This window comes from Myotis myotis, unplaced genomic scaffold (assembly GCF_014108235.1).
Source record: "Myotis myotis isolate mMyoMyo1 unplaced genomic scaffold, mMyoMyo1.p scaffold_m19_p_2, whole genome shotgun sequence".
In the NCBI taxonomy this organism is placed as follows: Eukaryota; Metazoa; Chordata; class Mammalia; order Chiroptera; family Vespertilionidae; genus Myotis; species Myotis myotis.
In genome coordinates this window covers 25,749,235-25,769,671 of record NW_023416324.1, presented here as the reverse complement: position 1 = coordinate 25,769,671, position 20,437 = coordinate 25,749,235, and the positions used below count along the sequence as shown (strand labels likewise).

The 20,437-nt window shown below is 55.4% G+C and overlaps 1 protein-coding gene across 1 annotated transcript; it reads left to right on the top strand.

Annotated features, from left to right (window-relative positions):
* Positions 1–3,384: 3,384 nt before the first annotated feature.
* On the top strand, positions 3,385–18,597 carry COL9A2 (collagen type IX alpha 2 chain). Its single transcript, XM_036352364.1, has 32 exons — positions 3,385–3,970; positions 5,059–5,133; positions 6,346–6,381; positions 6,466–6,528; positions 7,710–7,763; positions 7,886–7,921; positions 8,026–8,049; positions 8,340–8,393; positions 8,689–8,742; positions 8,864–8,911; positions 9,151–9,207; positions 9,290–9,343; positions 9,627–9,680; positions 10,039–10,092; positions 10,187–10,240; positions 10,358–10,411; positions 11,535–11,588; positions 11,988–12,041; positions 12,286–12,339; positions 13,048–13,092; positions 13,494–13,547; positions 14,097–14,150; positions 14,440–14,493; positions 14,579–14,650; positions 14,889–14,924; positions 15,039–15,083; positions 15,169–15,201; positions 15,329–15,475; positions 15,706–15,760; positions 16,054–16,242; positions 17,321–17,398; positions 17,827–18,597. The coding sequence occupies exons 1-32, from the start codon at positions 3,899–3,901 to the stop codon at positions 18,024–18,026; spliced, it is 2,067 nt and encodes a 688-aa protein (XP_036208257.1). The 5' UTR covers positions 3,385–3,898; the 3' UTR covers positions 18,027–18,597.
* Positions 18,598–20,437: the final 1,840 nt, after the last annotated feature.

Genomic DNA, 20,437 nt, shown 5'->3' with positions numbered 1-20,437 from the left:
TCATGGTTTTGTGTATTGCTCAGGTAAGTTTTCTTTACCACAAAATTATTTTTAAAAATTTTCTTTTAGATTTTTGCAGTTTGTTATTTTTACATTTGGGTCCATAATGCATTTGTCCAGAGACACATGTTTTGTACGCTGATGTAGAAATCTAACTTTAATTTTTCTGAATATATACACAGGTGCCTCAACATTCATTAACTGGTCTATCCCTTCCTCATTTACCTTAAATTTAACCTTTATCATAAATGAAATATATAGACTTTTATCATAGATTAAATATATCTGAAAAATGTGTGTGTTTCTTATCTGTCTCTCTTTTTTTAAAATCTGTTCCTGAGCTGGTAAAACACCTATTTGAATAATTCGTTTTGTACTATGTTGTTGTGTGTTTTTTTTGGGGGGTGGGGTGGGGGTTTTGTACCATGTTTTGATCTCTCAAAGGGAAAGACCTTTCTCTCCCTCTCTCTTTTTTGTTTTTTGTTTGTTTGTTTGTTTGTTAATCCTCACCTGAGGATATTTTTCCATTTATTTTTAGAGAGAGTGGAGGGGAGAGGGAGGGACAGAGGGAAACATTGATGTGAGAGAGACACATCGATTGGTTGCCTCCTGCACCAACCCCAACCAGGGTCAGGGAACTGAACTGAACCGGAGACCCTTCAGTCCACAGACCAATGCTCTATCCACTGAGCCAAACTGCTAGGGCTCTTTTTTCTTCTTCTCCAACATTTGTTGTCTATTTTCATGCTGTTTTTCTCCTAGATTCTCTTTAGAATCAGCTTGTCAAGTTTCATGAAAACTGCATTGATTTTGATTGGGATCGCATGGAATTTATAGATTAAGTTCACATTTTTGCAACATTGAGTCTTCCTATCCCGGAATGTGGATAGATGACTATTTATTCAGGTCTCCCTGCTCCCTAAGAGCTGTATGCAATTGACTGGAACCTGTAGTCTACTTCTTGTGGTCCCAAAGCTTTCCCTAACATTTCTCTTAGTCAACTTTGGCTTTGAGCTTCAACTTCCACTGAATCAATTCAGGGTATAGGCCCAAGTGGGATAGGCTGTATTTTCCAAAGAGAGCTGCACCAATATATGTCCCATCCTCCAAGCTCTTCTTGAAACGTCATATTGATGCTTGTCCATCAAGAGGTGAGCTCTCTGTTCCCTCCCTTTGAGCCTAGGCAGACTTCTGTAATTGCCTGGACCAAAAGAAAGTGGTGACAACTGATGCTGTGTGACTTCGGAGACTAGGCCCTAAGAGGCACTTCTGTTTCTGTCTGGTGTTCTCCCTGTCTCTGATCTGCTATGTGAGAAGTTCAGCTACCATGCTGATGAGACTCCCTGGAAAGCCCACAAAGACCCAAAGGAGAGGCCGGGAGCTGCCCAGGAAATTCCAGCTGTTCCAGCCCCACCTAGTGGAGGCTTCCCGTACAGGCACCAGGCATGTGGGTGAAGAAGTCTTCTATGATGCCAACCCCAGCCGCCTCTGCCTGCACCCTCCTAACAGATCCCTGAGTTAGAAAGAATCAGCAGAGCCATTCCTGAATTCCTGATCCAAGACATTGTCATTTTAAGCCACTACATTCTTAAGTGACTTGCTGGGCTGCAATAGACAACTGATATACTAATGTGTGTTGTCCAGATGTGAAGCTCATCCCCGTTCCATAGTTCCCATGAAGCATCCATCTTCTATATAAGCTGCTGTTTGAAATTTTAACCCTACTAGTTGGCTTCTGTAAATGCTTGCTGGCTTAAATAATAAGGAAAATAAGACTACTCCCATTTCAGAGAGGCCATTAAACCTTCCCCAGACGAAGTTATCAGTGCTGGTACCAGGCCAAGTCTTTGGTTGAGGTCTAAAAGCCCCAGCACATAGGGGCTCTTTAAGAACTTGCAAAGGGGACCGGGAAAACCCATATTTGGGAGACAAAGAGGGTAAAATGGTATAAATACAGGAAATTTCCTGTGTGATTTGGCCCAGAATTTGAGAGACATTTTCCTCTGGGCCCACGCGTAATAATAATAAATGTAACTCCATCTCTCTAAGCGTTGCTTGGTTCTTCTCCGGTTTTCTGTAACACCCACACACAAAAAAGGAAACTTACTCACACAAGGCCTTTGTGTGTTTAGCCCACAAAGAGATGAAGAAATGAATAACACGAAACCAACAGCCCTAGCTGGTTTGGCTCACTGGATAGAGCTTCCGCCTGTGGACTGATGGGTCCCAGATTTGATTCCTGAAGTTGTGGGTTCATCCCCACTAGGGGGCGTGCAGGAGACAGCCGACCAATGATTCCCTCTCATCATTGATGTTTCTATCTCTCTCTCCCCCTCCCTTCCTCTCTGAAATCAATAAAAATAAAAATAAAAATAAAAAAAATAAAAAACCCCAACAATTTTGGACATCCTAGTTCTTAGAAATCCTTTACACATATTACCCCATCCATCCCAAGCAATGCCCATCATCCCTCTCCCACCTCCTCCCATCATCTTACTTCCTACTAACTCAGATCAATGAAATTCTCTCCAGCCCATTTTCCTGAGCTCAGCTCCAGCAACACCCTCAAAACCCAGGGACCTTTGCCAACATGCCCCCGGCATTGGACTTTCCTAGGTTCTAGAGGATATTCTCCTGGATTGTTTTGGCCGATCTGCTTGTGGTCATCTTCCCCACACGGGATGCAAGCCTGGTAAACAGAGGGTCCTCAGCAAATCACAGTGACAGCTAAAATAACAAGCACCTACTAGGTGCTGGTGCTAGGTTAAGCATTCCACATGCAGAATCTCATCTAATCTTTACCAATGCTCCATTATTCCCTTTTACAGATGAGGAAACTGAGACTTCCAATAGTTTTAAGTGCTTGTGGTTATACTTACAGTTAGTAACAGAGTAGGATTCCCGAGCACTTTGCCAACATTGCGTAAGTGAATGAAAGGGAAGGGAAGGGAAGGGAAGGGGAGGGGAGGGGAGGGGAGGGGAGGGGAAGGGAATGGACTCTGGAGAGAGGCCATGCTGGACAGGTAGGTTTTGGAAACTGGTATAGGAGGTGGTGGCTGTTTCCATGAACAGGAGGGAGATCAGCCTAGTGAGGGAGAAGGCCCAATCCTAGAGACGCAGGTGCTTAAGGGAGCTGGAGGGGAGAGAAGGCAATAGAAGAGGGGCCGGGTGTGGAAGCCTGGACAGGGAAGACTTCAGGACAGAATGGCCAAAGGCTGGACTCCCAGCGGAGGCAGAAGCAGGGAGGGGAGAGGGAGAGGGGGAAGTTGGGGGTGGGTGGCAGACAACTCCAATAAAGAGTTAGCAGCGAGCAAGGGGGAGGAGGCAGATGGGGTGCTCACAGGCTGGCTGACCCAGGAAGGCTTCGCTTCGGGACATTTTCATGTGGAAGAGGCCTGCTTGTGTGTGTAAGGGGGCTGGGCAGACCGGCTGAGAGGCCTGAGGCCCCTCCGCCTGGAGAGGGACTGGCCCGGGCTCTCCGGCAGCAGCGGCTGAGGACGTGGGCCAGTGATGGGCGTGGGCGCGGCGGGTCAGCGGGAAGGTGCTGGGCCCTGGAGGTCAGGCTGGAGGGGCGCCTGGACCGCCCTCTGCCTCCTCGTCCAGAAAGAGGACCACGCACTGCGCCGCTCCTCGGATTACAGAGTCGGGCTGCGGGAGGGAAGGCCGGGCGGGACGGAGGGTGGGCGCTGGCGGCTGGACGGAGCGGGGCGGAGCGGGGCGGAGGGCCTGGGCGTCCCTCCCCCGGTCCTCTCAGGTGACAGACCGCAGGCCCCCGCCCCGCCCCGCCGCATATTCAGGGGGCCGGGCCCGCTGCGTCCCAGAGCCGCCAGCGCCGCGCGGAGCCTCAGCCGTCGGTGCGGCGTGGACCCGGCCCTTTCCTCCTCCGCCCGCCGCCGCCATGGCCGCCGCGGCCGCCCCCCGCAGCCTCCTCGTCCTGCTCCAGGTGCTCGGGCTCGCCCTAGCGCAGATCGTAAGTCCCACGGCCACCCGGCGCAGGTCCGGGGTGCGGGGTCTGGGGTGCGACGTCCAGGGCCTCCCTCCCCCCTCTCGCGACACTCCCCAGCCCGTCCCGGCCGTCCCCAGACGCCAGTCCCCTCGGTAGGTGAGTGCACAGGGTGCATCCCGCACGGTGAACGGGGGTGCATGAGCCGGGGAGCCGGAGGGACCCTGTCCCGAGATGCTCAGCCCTGTCGGGGACAGCAGCGTGCAGCAGGAGCTGGCGCTGGGTCCTGGCAGCCCGGCGAGCCCAGGTGGCGGGGAGACAATGGTGCCCATTCACGGGGCTCGGGAGCCGCAGCCCCCGCCGCTTCCCAGGGGGCGCCGGCTCCAGCCAGACGCTGCTCTCGCCCGCCCCGCGACTTCCGAGGGCATCTGGGGGCCCGGGGTCTAAAGGGACGCCCACTGGTGCCCGGTGTGGCTCGAAGCTCCCCTGCGGGGCTCCAGCGTCGGGAAGGCGCGGGCGGGCACCTGGCAGCGCGGAGCCCGGCCTGGGTCGGGGCTGGCCCCACCAGACGGCCACCCCAGGAGGTTGGAGGGGCGGTGTTGGTGGAGGGGAGCTGGAGTGTGGGGGGGGGGGCTTGTTCTCTCCTCCCCCCGCCCCCAGCCTCTCCTACTTTCCACTCGGGTTTTACCCTCGCCAGGGGAAAGGGAGAGGGCGCCTACTCAGCATCCATTCCTGTTGGTCAAATAAAAATAATAATAATACCACAACCCTTCATTGTACTGTCTGTGCCTTATCTGAGCCACCAGCATTGCCGTCTGTCCTCACCAGACCTCGCAAGGACGACGTGCCACAGCGGAATCCTGGCGCCACCTCTTACTCCCTGTGGTTCTTCTTAACCTCTGAGCCTGTTTGCAGAACTGCACACTAGTATCCGCCCCACTGCCCGAGCATCCTCTAAGATACGCATGCAACGGGACACGGTGCCTGGCGCACCCCAGGCTCTCAGCGCACGGGAGCTGGCTGCTCCCGCGGAATTCTTTCCTGGGGGAGGTGCAGCCCTGGGATGCCCTGCTTCCTGCGCTGTCTGAGCTCGCACACCCTGTGTGTGTTTTCAGAGAGGTCCGCCAGGAGAGCGAGGTCCCCCGGGCCCCCCGGGGCCGCCGGGAATGCCAGGATCGGACGGCATCGACGTGAGTCTCTAAAACTGGGACCGAAGCGGAGGGAGGGAGGCTGCGGACAAAGGGAGACATTGTGAGCGCGGGGAGCGGGGCGCGGGTGGAGGGGTTCCTGGAGATGCAGTGCCCTCTGTTGCCAGTAGGCGGCACCGCCCGCCCCACAAGGAACCTGTTTGTCCTGCAAAAACCTCAACCCAGCAGGGAGATGCAGAGCCCGTTATAGCTGCCCACAGACAAGGAGCTGCAGTGCTGTCCACCCACCACAGCTCACAGAGATTCCTTATCCCCTTCCCCGCCTTTCCCTCCTTTTGAAGGTGGGAGACGCCTTAACCCTTGGGCCCTGCCCACTGGCACTCTGCGTGCTTCTTCGGGATAGTTTAGAAGCTATGGCCAGACCGCTGACCAGCTGGGGCCAGACTCCTGTCTCTTCCTTTTGCATTTCTTCCCCGATTTAGAACCAGCTGGGCTTGCTTCCTGATCTCCCCAGCATGGTGAGGGTTAAAGCCCTCATTCAGCAGGCTCCGGCAGGAGGTTAGCTCCATGTTTACCCATCTGGACAGACGTCTATTCAGCCTGGTGCCCCCACCCCCAAACACAGGGAGCTGGGTCCCTGCCAGTTCTCTGGCTGCTGCCGGCTGAGATGCCTGGAGGCCGCTCTGGGGCTGAGTCTGACTCCAGGCCCTGCCTGTCCTCCACCAAGGGTCCTTTGTCACCAGGGAAAGGAGTTCCTTCCTGCCTTGGGAAGTTTGAATCTGCCCCTTCAGAGGCCCCCGTACCCCACCCGTCTCTTTACTTCACTCACCTCCCCTTCGCGTTTTTCTGAAAGTTTCTTCCCACACTTGCCCAAATCCAAGAGGCACCAACCAGCTCTCCAAGGTAATTTGGAGCCCACGACTCCATTTGCAAGTCTCATAACCAGCACCTCGCCAGCATTGGCGTGTCTACAGCCATGTTGATATCACCTTCTCCTGCCTGTCTGGGGATGGTCTCAATCAACCTATGATTTTTTATTTATTTATTTATTGAGAGAGAGAGAGAGAGAGAGAGAGAGAGAGAGAGAGAGAGAGAGAGATGGAGCTATTTTCCTAAAAAGTGCAAGGCTGAGGGGATCCAGGACAGGAGGAGAGGGTGAGGAGAAAGGCAGGGGGACCCAGCAGCCGGGGTCTGTGTGTGCCCACTGGGCAGCATGAGCCAGAGCCTGCTGCCTCACCAACTTGTCTCTTGCAGGGTGACAAGGGGCCCCCTGGGAAAGCTGGCCCTCCGGTGAGTGCCTTTTCTCCTTTGATCTCTGACTCTTGTGGTTCTTGCCCTCCTCTTGCTAGTATTTGCTTCACCTCTGTTTTCAAGGGACCTAAGGGAGAGCCTGGCAAAGCGGGGCCCGACGGGCCGGATGGGAAGCCGGGGATTGACGTGAGTGGCCTGGTTCTGGCGTCTTCCCTGACGTTGTGTTCAGATGGAGCAGCACGATGAGACTCTACAGCTATGAGCCCGTCCCCTCCATGTGACGTGTGACCTCACTGGAACCGCACCCCCAGCCCAGGAGCACTGACTCATGGGCAGATGGAGAGGGGCTCCGTTGTCTGCAGCAGCCAGGATTCAGTGTCACATTTCTGGCTTCCAAGTGTCAGGCTGAATACTCTGCGCAGAGCTGTCCTGCACACCCGTCCGCTCCTCCTCTCTTCCCTTCCCCACCCGACCCCCTCGAAGCCCCAGTGCAGCTCAGGAGAGGAGCATTATGTGGCTGATCCCACAGAGTTCCCAGGGGCCCCAAGGTCACTGGCTCCGGGACACGGCCAGGGCCACTGGGATATTCATCTGGTTGGGGAATACACTTGGGTCAGTCACTGAAAGATGGGAGGGGGAAGAGGCCCCCCGTGAGTTGGTTGGCCTTGCTGGCTCAGGAGGCCCCCATCAGAGCTGTGCCCAGCCACCGGGGCTCCTCCAGCTCACCAACACCTTGCAAAGGTTACAAAGCACATGGCCTTCCACATCAATTCTCACACACCCACCTTCAGAGGTAAGCAGGATTATTAATCCATTTTGCAGATGAAAAATTAAGGCTCAGGAAAAATTGCCAAGGGCAGACATCAAGAACATGACCATTCCAGCCCGGCCAGCATGGCTCAGTGGTTGAGTGTCAACCTATGAACCAGGAGATCATGGTTCGATTCCCAGTCAGGGCACACGCCTGGGTTGCAGACTCGATCCCCAGTGTGAGGCGTGCAGGAGGCAGCTGATCAATAATTCTCTCTCATCTCTCCCTTATTGATTTCTCTCTGAAATCAATAAAAATATATATTTTTAAAAAAGACAATGACCATTCCAGATTTTCATCTAAGTCTTCTAGATCCTAAATTGGGAGGCAGGAGGCCCAGGCTAATGGATCTTTGAGATTTGGTTTCTCATCTTTCAAAAGAAAGATAACCCTTCTGCCTGCCCACCTCCTAGGGTTACTGTGGGAACCGAGGAAAGAAAAGTGAGGTGTTGAGGCTCCTAGGCCTTTAAGGAGTTGGGTGAAATGCAGTCTGGGCCCACCCAAGAGAGACCTCTGTACCCGCCCTGCCCCTCACTGATCTACCTTCTTTCTTCAGGGTCTCACTGGAGCCAAGGGGGAACCTGGCCCTGTTGGCATCCCTGGAGTCAAGGTAAGGGCCTGCTGGGGACTCAGCATGGGCAATGGAGAGCCAGAGTTTGGGAAGGGCTGCAGTAGAGAGGGGCAGGGACCCAGGAGACCCCAGCCTCTGAGCCTCTCCCATTGCTCTTGCAGGGCCAGCCCGGGCTCCCAGGTCCGCCTGGCCTGCCGGTGAGTATAACCTGCAGAGGCTTTGATGACCCTGTGCGGACTGGGGGCGGGGGAGAGATTTGAAGAAGGGGCCATCAACCCAATCTCCTTTCCTTCTGTTCTAGGGCCCTGGCTTCGCTGGACCTCCTGTAAGTCCTCAGGGGAGGGGCAGGGTCCCTGAGACTCCGAGGGAATGATGATACAGAAGGGCTTCTAGGGAACTGGCCATCATGGGCAGGGGCCAGCATGCTCTCATGTCAGGAATGGGCAGACTTGCCAGAGAACTCTGAGCCAGCCCACTCCCGGCCTATCCACTGGCTGTGGGATTCTCTGGTCCTTAAAGCCCTCCCTTGTCAGTCTCTGGCACCTGTCCTTACCTTTGCCCCTGGGATGGGCTAACCCTCTGAGGCATCCTGGCCAGTGATGTCTCTGTTCCTAGGGCCCACCTGGACCTGTTGGCCTCCCTGGTGAGATTGGAATCACCGGCCCCAAGGTGAGCCCCAGCCACCCCTCTACTGACTCTGCCCCCTGCGCTCTGCCTCCAAGCGTGCAAGCTAGGTGTTTCTCCAGAAGTTCCTGGGCCTGCTTCTGGCCACCAGGGAGCTCCTCCAGGTCTGGGGCAGAAACCCCTCCTGCTGAGCCCACCCTGTGGTAGGCCTTTCAGGGAGACCAAGGGCTGGGGCCATCCCTTACCAGTCAGGCCTTGATCTCCCCAAGAGCCCAGATTGCAGGAGGTGACTGGAGGGGAGGCTGCACAGGGGTATGATTTGGGCCTCTATTGCTTCCAGGGGGATTCTGGACCAGAGGGACCATCAGGGCCCCCGGGACCCCCTGGGAAACCGGTAAGTGTCCTCAGACCTCCCACATGGCAGTGTGTAGCCGAGGAGGGAGAAGGGTACTTGAAGCATGCCTGGGATGGGGTAGGTTTGGAGTCAGATTTCATGGTCACACATCTCCTCTCAGGGCCGCCCCGGAACCATCCAGGGCCTGGAAGGCAGCGCGGATTTCCTGGTGAGAGGTGGTCGTGGGGCAAGGCTAATGCGTTTTGGGGCTGGTCACCTGGAGATGGGCAGTGGTGGAGATAGGATGGGTCTGGAGACAGGACAGTGGGATTTGGGGAGGGGCTTTACAGAGTGGCTCAGCCAGATGGGGTGGGAGGAGGGTTTGGGAGTTGGCAAGATGGGGAAGTACTGCCTAGCTGGCCTGAGGCAGGCCTGTGACCACAGAGCCCTGCGGGATTTTCTTTCCAGTGTCCAACCAACTGTCCAGCGGGTGTGAAAGGCCCCCAGGGGCTGCAGGGAGTGAAGGTGAGCTCCTGGCCTTGGTCTGGGGAGGGCAGAGCCAGTGGTCAGGTGGGGACCTCACACTGAGCTGCCTCTTTTCCTTTAGGGGCATCCTGGGAAACGCGGGGTTCTGGGAGATCCCGGCCGCCTTGGGAAGCCGGTAAGTGAGGGCAGAGAGCCATGGGAGAGACTTGTGGAGAGGACCCCACTTCGTCCTCCTCCCCGCCCCTTTTCCTTCCTCTGTGGTCTCTGGGGACAGAGTCTTGAGCTGGGAAGCAGGAGGCCCATGTTCTAGGTCAGTGTGTCCCTGGACAAGTCCCTTCTTGCTGGGCCTCCATTTCCCCACCTGTCGTGTGGGATTGGGAAGGGATGCTATCTTTGGTTGCCTGAATACGTGTCTCTCCACCTGCCCACCTGTCTGATCATTCAATCCTGCCCCTTAGGGTCCCAAAGGAGATGTAGGTGCTTCCGGAGAGCAAGGCATCCCTGGACCACCGGTAAGGAACACTTCCCCTGGGCCTCCTCCCCTTGTCCTAGGAGACCTTAGTGGGGTCATGCCCCTGCTCCAGCCTCTAACCTGTAGAAGAGACGCCTGTGCCCATGGGAGAGGGAGGCTAAAGCTGACTGTCGGAAGTTGGGGGACGGAACCAAAGCGGTCACGGGCTGGGCTGAGGCCCAGGTTGTGCCACTGTCTCTTTGAGTGATTCTGGTGCATGTGTCCCTGGCTCTGAGCCTCAGTCCCTCCTATGAGACAGGGACACAGAGGAGCATTGTGAAGTCTGGACTGGGGGTCAGAGAAGGAACCATGAAGCGGGCCTTGCAACTGCCATCACTGTCATTCTTCTCTCCTGACAGGGTCCCCAGGGTGCCAGGGGCTACCCAGGCATGGCGGGGCCCAAAGGAGAGACGGTGAGTGAGTCTGCGGGTATCCTGCAAGAGCTGCCCCGACAGCCCTCTGGCCTCTGGGGTCTAGGACTGACCCGCACCTCCTTCCTCTGCCCAGGGTCCTCGTGGGTACAAAGGCATGGTGGGCTCTGTTGGCACCGCTGGGTCTCCGGTAAGTCTGCTCCTGCTCACCTCCCCGCACATCTCCAGGCTGGAGTTCCTGGGGACACAGGGGGTGCTGCTCCAGCTGAGCCCGTTAACTCGGATTCCCGTTTGTCCTTCTTGCCAGGGTGAGGAAGGTCCTCGAGGGCCACCAGGCCGAGCTGGCGAGAAAGGCGACGTGGTGAGTCCTCCACTCCTCTGGTCCAGTTAGGGCTCCTGGGAGCACTGGGCAGGGCTCAGCTCCACCTAAGGCTGGGGGTGTGTGTGTGTGTGTGTGTGTGTGTGTGTGTGTGTGAGACTCTTGGTGTCTGCATGGGAGTGTCTGGTATGGGAAGGAGAGTTTGTGCCCAGAGCCCAGTCAGCTCTGCCAGCCCCCACTCCTTGAAGCCCAGCCCGTTCCTGATCAAATTCAGATTTTGGGAGAAGCCAGGAGATTCAGTCCTATGGTCACAGGGGCCAGACAATTAAATTCCAGCAAATCAGCCATGGGGCTAATGGGATTTGGTCCAGATGCCAGTTCACTTAACTCTTTATTTATTTTTAATTAATAGACTTTATTTCTCTTAGCAGTTTTGAGTTTACAGAAAAATTGAAGAGAGTAAAACTAACTGTTCTTTTTTAGTTTTTATTATGCAAGTTTTGAAAGATACACAAAAGTAGAGAATGATATAGTGAACCCCCATATAACCTATCTCCCCAAATTAACATTTTGCCAAATTCGCGTCATCCTTCCTTCCTTCACTTTGTTATTGTTTCACGCTGATATTTTCAAGCAAGTCCTTAACATCATGTCATTTCACCCCTAAATACTAGTACTTCTGTGTATATCTCTTAAAAATAAGCACTTTTTCTCACAAAATCACGGTATCATTACCATGCCAAAAAAATTATCAAATATTCCTAAACATCATCAAATAACCAGCCTGTGTTCAATTTTTCCCAATTACGTCAAAAATGTCTCTTCAGGATTCTTGTTCAAATTAAGACCCAAACAAAGCCCACACGTCGCATTTGGTTGCCGTGGTGCACAGTGGAGCCCAGAGTCCCGCTGGGCCTCAGCGAGTGCTGGCTCCTTCCCAACCCCAGCCCAGCCCCTTCTGCTTGGATTGCCCTCCACTCCCTCCTGCTGGGTCCAGAGCCGAAAGGGCACTCCCAGGCCCTTCTGCTCCAGCCCCTGCCCAGCGTGGCCTGTGCCTCAGGGACCCTGGGATGCAGAGGCCACTGTTCTCAGCTGTTCCCCTCTGGGAACCACCAGGTAGGACTTCAGTGCCCTAAAGGTGACCTCATCTCTGTCTACTTTGCAGGGAAGCCAAGGTGTTCGAGGACCCCAGGGAATAACAGGCCCAAAGGGAGCAGCTGTAAGTGGTCACCCAGACAGAGGGCAGGTTCCAGTCAGCTCTGCCCAAGCCCCCAGGGACTCTAGACTGAACTCTGTTGCTGGCCCACTGGCTCTGCCACCTCGGGAAACGCCCCCTTTCTGTGCCTTAGTGTTTTCAGCTGTAAATGCTGTAGGAGAGATCATGGGAAGCTTGCAGCAATCTAGGACACTTGTCACCCATACAGGGAGGGAGTGTGGTCCATCCCCGAAGTCCCATTCCCACGTCCATTCCCTTCCCCCAGTTGACTGATGGGGCTTCACGCGATGACCAGATCACTTCCTCCCTGCACACTGCAGCTGTCACAGAGCGACATGGGTGGGAGGCCTGACCCCAGGCATCTCCCCATTGTGAGTCTACCTTCAACTCTCCCCTGAGCAGGGTCCCCCAGGCATCGACGGCAAGGACGGGACCCCAGGCACACCTGGCATGAAGGTAGGAGTGGGGACTGCTGGTGGGATTGGGGCAAGGGTCAGGGCCCCTCCCAGCTTAGGCTCCCAGCTCAGGCCTGAGTCCCATCACTGGGATCTTGGAGGCCTATGAGCCTGGGACTCTCAGGTGTGTCATCGACACATCCCTTGTTGCCCCTGGGCCTCAGTTTCCCTGCCTACATTCTGGTGGAAGCCATGGGCCCTCTGGGGGTAGCTCTCATTTGTGCCTCTGGCTGTCTCTCTCCCAGGGCAGTGCAGGACTGGCGGGGCGGCCAGGAAACCCAGGCCACCAGGGCCCAGCGGTGAGTATGATGGAGCCATGGCGGCCGCCCACTGCAAGCTGTTTCTCCTCCTCAGAAAGACCAAGCGCTCTGTTGCCCACCTCCCATGGTGGCAAATCTACATGCCCGGGCTCTTGCTCTAGTCCTTGTCCGCACCCAGCCTGGACCTCATCACCACCCTGTGGCCTCTGGCCTGGCTTAGGCCTCATCATTTGGGCGATGGCTCCAGCCTTCTCTGTGGCTATTCCAATCCTCCATCATGGCTAAGTGGAATCTGACCCTTCCCTGATGCAGCACCTTCCATGGCCCTCAGTGCCTCTGGAAGGTCATTCCATGCTCAGTCAAGAAGTACTTGTTGAGTACCAAGGTACACTAAGTGGCAGGGAAACAGGAACAGAGAGCTACCATCCTTGTCCTCCCAGCTCATCTCAGCCTTCAAGGACCACATAATCGGACCATTTCCTGCCTCTTCAACCACTTCTCAACACTGCCTTGGCTTTTCTTTAAAAAATATATATAAATTTCAGAAAGAGGAAGAGAGAGGGAGAGATAGAAACATCAATGATGAAAGAGAATCATTGATTGGCTGCCTCCTGCACGCCCCATCCTGGGGATTGAGCCTGAAACCCAGGCATGTGCCCAAATCGAACTGGCAACGTCTTGGTTCCTGGGTCGATGCTCAACCACTAAGCCACACCAGCTGGGCTCTGATGTCACTTTTTTCTACAGGGTGTGCCAGGCCAGCCCGGGACCAAAGGAGGCCCAGGAGACAAGGTGAAGTGGCCCCAAGCTGGCAGCAGAATGGCTTCATCTGAGGGAGGGAGCCTAGGGGCAAGGGACCAGGGCTTGTCCTAAAGACTGCAAGGCTCAGGCCTCACCCCAGGCTCAGCAATTCAGCCTGTACACAAATCCCTTGGGCCTAAGCACTTCCCTCCTGCCACCTCCCGCCACTCCCCACACCTCAGCTCAGCTCAGCGGAGACAGATGGCATGGCTCTGAATCCAAGGGAGAGACAAACAGGGAAATCAGTGGAGTCCAGAGGATCTGACCAAGAACACCCTCTCCCTTCCACAGCTTATTGGGTTCCAGAGTCTGTTTAGGGTTCATTGGGCTTCTCCCAGACCAAGGGCCCGACTGGGCCAACCAGACCGACCTTAAACTGTGTTTTTCTGCAGGGTGAGCCAGGCCAGCAGGGCCTCCCTGGAGTCTCTGGTCCCCCTGGGAAGGAGGTAAGTGCCCTCTCCTTTGACACAAGGGCTCTTGCTTTGTCCCCCATCCCCAGGCCTGAAGACCCTGCACTCAGCTTATGGGGTCTGGGTGAGACTATGGAGTGAACCCTTGACATGGAGGTGCCCTGGGTGCCAGCCAGGGCCCTGCCACTGCCCCACTATCCTAGGGAAGCTCCCTCTCCTCTCTGTACCAGGCAGTAGGGATAAAGGGCTCAGAATCATTCATTCATTCATTCACTCACTCATTCCATAAGCATTCACCAAATACCTGCAACTGTGCTAAATGCTGAGATACACAGTCTCCTATTCACACGGAGCTTACGGTTTGTTAGCAGAAGAGACGGACATTAAATAAATGAACACATGATAACTAACTACAATTGTGTTGAGTCCTATGAAGGAAAAGTACAGAGACCAGAAGAGAAGAACAGGGCGTAGGAAAAGCTTCCCTGAAGAAGCGAATTAGCTGTGACTCAGGAATGGGCTTTAGCCAGGTGTGAAGGGGAGGGACCACCAGGCCTGCTTAACTCCAATTTCTCTGTCCCCCAGGGAGAGCCCGGGCCTCGAGGAGAAATCGGTCCCCAGGGCATCATGGGGCAGAAGGTAAGTGCCTGGCACAGCGCCCCTCCCGGGGGCCTTTGCAGCTGCTGGCTCTGCTGGATGCAGGATCTGGGTCCTCGAAATGGCCCGGCACATGCGCAGTCCTGTCCACCCTGAGTGAGGCTTCCCGGCTGGGCCTCAGTATGTTGGTCTGTGAAGTGGGGCCAAGGACGTCCATGCTGGTGACAGTAGAAATGGAGGGCACCCTGGCCATGCAGGGTCTGGCCTGGAGTCCGCAGGGCGAGGCTGCCAGTGCGGATAGCCTGGGTGTGACCCTTTGTTTCTCTTCCAGGGTGACCAGGGTGAGAGGGGGCCCGTGGGGCAGCCAGGCCCTCAAGGACGGCAGGTAAGCGAGAGGCGGCTTGGATGGGCAGTGGGGAGCACGCCTGGGCACCTCATTTGCTTGACCTTCTGGTTTCTTCTCGTCTCAGGGCCCCAAGGGGGAGCAGGGGCCTTCGGGAATTCCAGGACCGCAAGGCCTGCCCGGCATCAAGGGAGACAAGGTACCAAATGGCCCTGGAAAAACCCTGGGAAAGAGCCCGGAGACACGGGGTGGAGGACGAGAGCTCACATTCCTCCCGAGCTTCCCAACCTTCGGGGGAAATGACTCCCTCTGGGCCCCAGGGGGTCCTGGGGGGCGAGGGGGTGGCAGAGGCAGGGAGTGGCCGGGAGCCAGGGAGAAGGGACCCGCCCTCCCTGGAGAGGAGAGCTCACGGAGCCCCGACGCCCCGCTTTCTCCAGGGCTCCCCAGGGAAGACCGGGCCCCGCGGCGGAGTGGTGAGTACCAGCGCCCCCTCTTCTGGGGCTTGGGGGGCGCCCCCGCGTCCGGGGGTTGGGGGCGGGGTGGTGGCGTCACAGCCGCAGCTCAGACTCCTGCTTCTCCATCTGCAGGGCGACCCGGGAGTGGCCGGCCTCCCCGGCGAGAAAGGCGAGAAGGTGAGCGGGCTGCGCGGGGGCGGCCGGGCGAGCGGCGGGTGCCCCGGGCCCCCGACCTGGTGACAGGGCTTCCTTGTGCCTGCAGGGCGAGTCTGGCGAGCCGGGGCCCAAGGGACAGGTGAGTCCTCCTCTCCCTCCTCCCCCCTCCGCACCCCGCGGCGCTGCCCGGACCTCCGCGCCCAGGCCCGCCCCTCCCTCTCCGCGTGCGCCCTCTCACCCGCCTCTGCACCCACCCTGCCCCGCAGCAAGGCGTCCGCGGAGAACCCGGCTACCGCGGCCCCAGCGGGGATGCGGGCGCCCCCGGGGTGCAAGGCTACCCCGGACTCCCCGGCCCCCGAGGACTGGCTGGAAACCGCGGCGTGCCCGGGCTGCCCGGGAGACAGGGCGTGGCGGTGAGTGGCCCCGGGAGTCCCGGTGGGAAATCTCTCGGGAGTGCTGCGTAGTCCCAAGGGCTGGGGCTGCTCGAGGAAGCTGAGGTCCCCGAGGCTGGTCCCAGGCCCCCAGTCAGAGGATGGCGTGGGTGGAGCAGGAGGGGTTCAATCAGATGCTGAAAATGCTGCTGGCGAGAAACCGGGAGCAGGGAGCAGCCGGGGCTTCTTCCTGAAAGGCCTTCTCTGTGCAGGGCCGAGATGCCAGCGACCAGCACATCGTGGACGTGGTGCTGAAGATGCTGCAAGGTGATGGGAGGAGCCGGCAACCCCTCCGCACAGGCCCTGTCAGGGCATCCCCCCTCCAAGTGGCCTGGCCTCGGCGTTGAAGTCCTGGGCGCTCATAACAGCTCCGCCTCCAAGGACTGGGAGCTTGAGACCTTCCTGCCCTGGCTGGACCTCAGCAGAATGGCCGGGGGAGGGGGAAGTTAACCGCCCCCTTTCCTGTCTGCACACCCAGCGGCCAGGGTCGGGATGCTCTGCCTTCCTGTTTTTCGGAGCAGCATCCATGTCAGACCTCTCATCTCCCTCCCTCCTTCCAGAGCAACTGGCAGAGGTGGCTGTGAGTGCCAAGAGGGAAGCCCTGGGTGCAACCGGCATGATGGGTCTCCCAGGACCCCCTGGGCCTCCTGGTTACCCAGGCAAACAGGGACCTCATGGGCATCCTGGCCCTCGGGGCGTTCCTGGCATCGTGGGAGCCGTGGGTCAGATTGGCAACACAGGGCCCAAGGGTGAGTGCTGCTCTGTGGTGGGGGGGCCTGGGGATGGGGTTTGGCCGAGGTGGGCCCAGTTTGGCAGGCTCGTTGTTCAGCCGCCTTTTCTTTTTTCTTTCTCAGTAGCAAATTGATAGAAGCAAATGTACGACTTTATAATTTGGGTTTTTGGGGGATTGTTTTCTGTTTTAAATTTACTTAGTGGTACCCGATAAACATCTTTCCATGTATCTAAAAGTAGGGAGGCAGATTAACAAAAGAGTGAAGCAGACAAGCTCAAGAATCCCCAGATGGGTGTGTGTCCAGACTCTGCCACTTGCTCGTTGTGGCTCTTGGACAAGTTACCTGTTAATCTTGCCATTTTACAGATTCCTTAGAGTTAGCATCTGTAAAACGGCAAGAACCTCCCAGTGTTGCTCTGAGGATTGCATTCAGAGTTGGTATACACAGAACTCTTAGTTCAGGGCTTGGCACACAGTAAATGTCAGCTGTCCTCTAATGAATTTTATCAGCTGTATATAGGGTGGGGCAAAAGTAGGTTTACAGTTGTGAGTACATGAAACAGAGTTTATTCTTGTATTATTACTTACTGTATTATTTCCCCCCCCATCTGCTGGGTTTCCATTTGAACTCTTTTATTTATTATTTTTTAAAATATATTTTATTGATTTTTTACAGAGAGGAAGGGAGAGGGATAGAGAGTTAGAAACATCGATTCGAGAGAAACATCAATCAGCCGCCTCCTGCACACCCCCTACTGGCGATGTGCCCGCAACCAGGGTACATGCCCTTGATGGGAATCGAACCTGGGACCCTTCAGTCCACAGGCCGACGCTCTATCCACTGAGCCAAACTGGTTAGGCCTATTGTATTATTTTCCATATGAATAACTGTAGACCCACTTTTGCCCTGCCCTGTAGTCTTCCATCCTTCGGACTTCCTGTATTTAACCAGCTCTGCAGTCATTTCCGGCTATCCTCTATTGTAAACTAGGACAAAACAGGAATGATTGCTGTGTGCGACATATAAGTTAAATTGCAACCAAGTAGAAAAAACATTTTCCAATTCTGAACTCAGGCCCCATCTTTCTCTGCAGGAAAACGAGGAGAGAAGGGTGACCGGGGGGACATGGGACGTGGGCACCCCGGGATGCCTGGGCCCCCAGGGATCCCAGGTAAGACCTTGGCCCTGCCCAGCAGCAGTTCTATCCCTCAGCTCTGGGATTAGTGACACACAGACAACTGGTCTCTTCTGGGGAGGACTCATGCTCAGCCAACTCGGTGCCAAACCCCAGCTCTTGCATCCCATTGGCGCACCCAGGAGCCTCCAGCTGGGGTCTGGCTGGGAACTGGACAGCTGAGGACTTCCTGGGTTGTACCAAAATCTACTTCATGGAGGGAAAGGAAGGGCATGTGCTCCTGAGAGTCACTGTTTGGGGGCTGGGATTAATGGACAGGCACATGTGACTCTCTCAACCTATGTGTCTGGGGCAGAGCCCCTTCTTCGTGTGGTGTCCTTGGCTTCATTCCTATCTGAAAAATGACCAGTTCTAGAGCCAAGACAGGAGCAAGCCCTGATGTCTTGACCTTCTCCCATTCACAGGACTCCCTGGCCGGCCTGGCCAGGCAATCAATGGCAAAGATGGAGACCGAGGGTCCCCAGGAGCCCCGGGAGAGGCAGGCCGGCCTGGCCTGCCAGGCCCTGTGGGGCTGCCAGGTTTCTGTGAGCCTGCAGCCTGCCTTGGAGCCTCAGCCTACGCCTCTGCACGCCTCACAGAGCCTGGATCCATCAAGGGCCCATGAGCAGCAGGCCAGGACAGAGTCCAGCAGGCATCCCGGGGGGAAGGAATAGGTCCCCTCTGGATAGACATGCAACCCATCCCTCAGCCCAGGAAACGAGCCTTCCTAGGACCTCTCTCTGGGACCCAGGAAGGAGTCTTGAGGAAAAGAAAATTCTAAAACATGAGGGAAGGGGAGGGCATTGGAGTGAAAAGGTGAGGCCAAAGGACAGGGCAAGTGTCCCTGGAGAGTCCAAGCTCCACAGAGGATGGGGTGGCTTCCCTTCCTGGAGCATAATTCAGATGTTACCAAAACAAGCATCTCCTTAATTTGCGCCATCCTCCGCTGGCCATCTTGTCCCTGGGGCAGGTGAACTGAGGTCTCCGCTGGTTCCTGACCCATTTTACCCCCTGGGCTTCCTGGGTGACTGCCGACAGGTGGCCATCCTTAAGCCATCCCTACTCATTCCTCCCTGCCTCCCTCCTGAGTATTTAAACACCCCCCCCCCCTTCTTTCTGGCATCACCGTCTCCCATCCTCCCTCCCCTAGGTCCATACAGGCCTTTCTGTAAATAAAAGCCCACAACTTGGGTACAAACCAGGATGTGAGTTGTTGGGCTTAATTTCTCATGGATTGGGGCTGGGCCTCCACTGCCTGGGCAGGATGGGCAGGGGCTCCACTCCAGAAAGGGAGGGTGGAGGGTGGGGTTCCTTCACCTGGGCACATCCCGAATTGTGAGCATTAGGATGGCACCCCATGCTTGAGGGACATCTGATGGAAGAACCTGGGGATGGTCAGGACGGTGACCTGCTGTGTAATTTTGAGCAAACCCCTTCCCAGCCTTTGTACAGCTGGGACAAGGACTCGGCCAGGTGTTATTGGTCCCAGTAGAGCAGCGATTTCCAACTGGTGTGCTGTAAGAATTTTTAAAACATGCAATACCTGGCTACTTAGTTCAGGGGCACTACCTCTTTCCTTTAGATTGTCAAATTAAAAAATGACAACAGCCAACGCAACAGCTGCCTGGTGTGACCCTGTCTTACACCATAAATATACGTCATATAATAGAGTTGCATCTTATTGGTCATGTCGCATAATAAGGTTGTATGTGACTGGTTAATTCTTGGTACCAGAAATCCTCATATACAAGTAAGTCCCTTGATTTTTTAAAAAGTCACTTTGGAGCAAAAAGAGTAGGTAATTACTATTATTATTTTGTAAATCAATCAAAATTATACCATTTTTGGTCAGATCGGCAAAAATACATTTTTGATGTGCCACAGAATTTTATTAATAAGTTTGTGTGTGCCATGAGATGAAAAAGGCTGAAAATCATTGCAGCAGAGCGTACCTGGTGTCTTGCCAGGGCCTAGCACACAGGAGGTCCTGTGTGTCCACACCTGCTGTGTGCTGGCCCTGGGACAGGATCTGGCAGCAAAATATTAGAAGACTTGGTTCTGACTTCCCAGGGGCTCCCAGGCCCCTGAGAAAAGACCTGGACCTGGATAAGAGCAAAAGTGACAGTCCCACCATTTCCACTAAAGAGATGATGAGGGGAGATGTGACCTGTGCCCCTGGGGGTTCCCAGCCTCAGCTTTGTAGGCCAGCAAGGCTGCACCAAGTAGCAGGAGCAGGGAAGGGGGTGGCAGGTGTCTCTGACCCATGCAAAGATGGAAGGTTTTGAAATCCAGGGAATAACCAATCCCTTTGCTCCATTATTGATTTGGGCTTTTTGTTGCCCCAAATAAAACCTTCTGCAGCCCCAGACCCTTCTGGAGACACAGGACTCCAGATTGAGGTCTGCGCATTTTCTGAAGTCTGGGCCCTCCTCCATGTCACCTTAAACTTGGCTGGAAGTCCTCACCAATGCTGGAGCATTCTTTTCCTCCTCTGGCCAACAGAGGCAGAGAACTCCGCTTACTAGCCCACCCTCTCCTCTCTCCCCCCGAGTTCCTACAATGGCCTGTAAGTCCCTGTAAAATCTGCTTCATCTCTACTCAGCACACTCCATCCCAGCCACGCTGGTCGTCTGGTATTTCTCAAACACATCAGGCTCCCGCACACATCAAGGCCTTTACACTTGTTCCCTTCTTGGGATGCTCTTCCCTAAACATCTGCTTAGGTCGCCCACTCACATCTCAGTTCTTTGTTCATTACCTTTGGCGATGTCTTTTTATGACCACCCTATTTAAAACTGCAGTCCCACCACCACCATCACACACAAACACCTCAGGCCCTCGTTTCTCTCCAAGACATGTATCACTGTGTAGTATCTATTTTATATATTTTGATTGTCCCCACTAGAATGTTAATTCCATGAGGTGGGATTTTTCTGTTGTTCCTTCATTAATGTATTCCCCAGCACCTAGGGCGGAGCTTGGTACAGAGTGGGGGCTCGGTATCTGTTCACTAATAACAGATGGAGAAATGAAGGC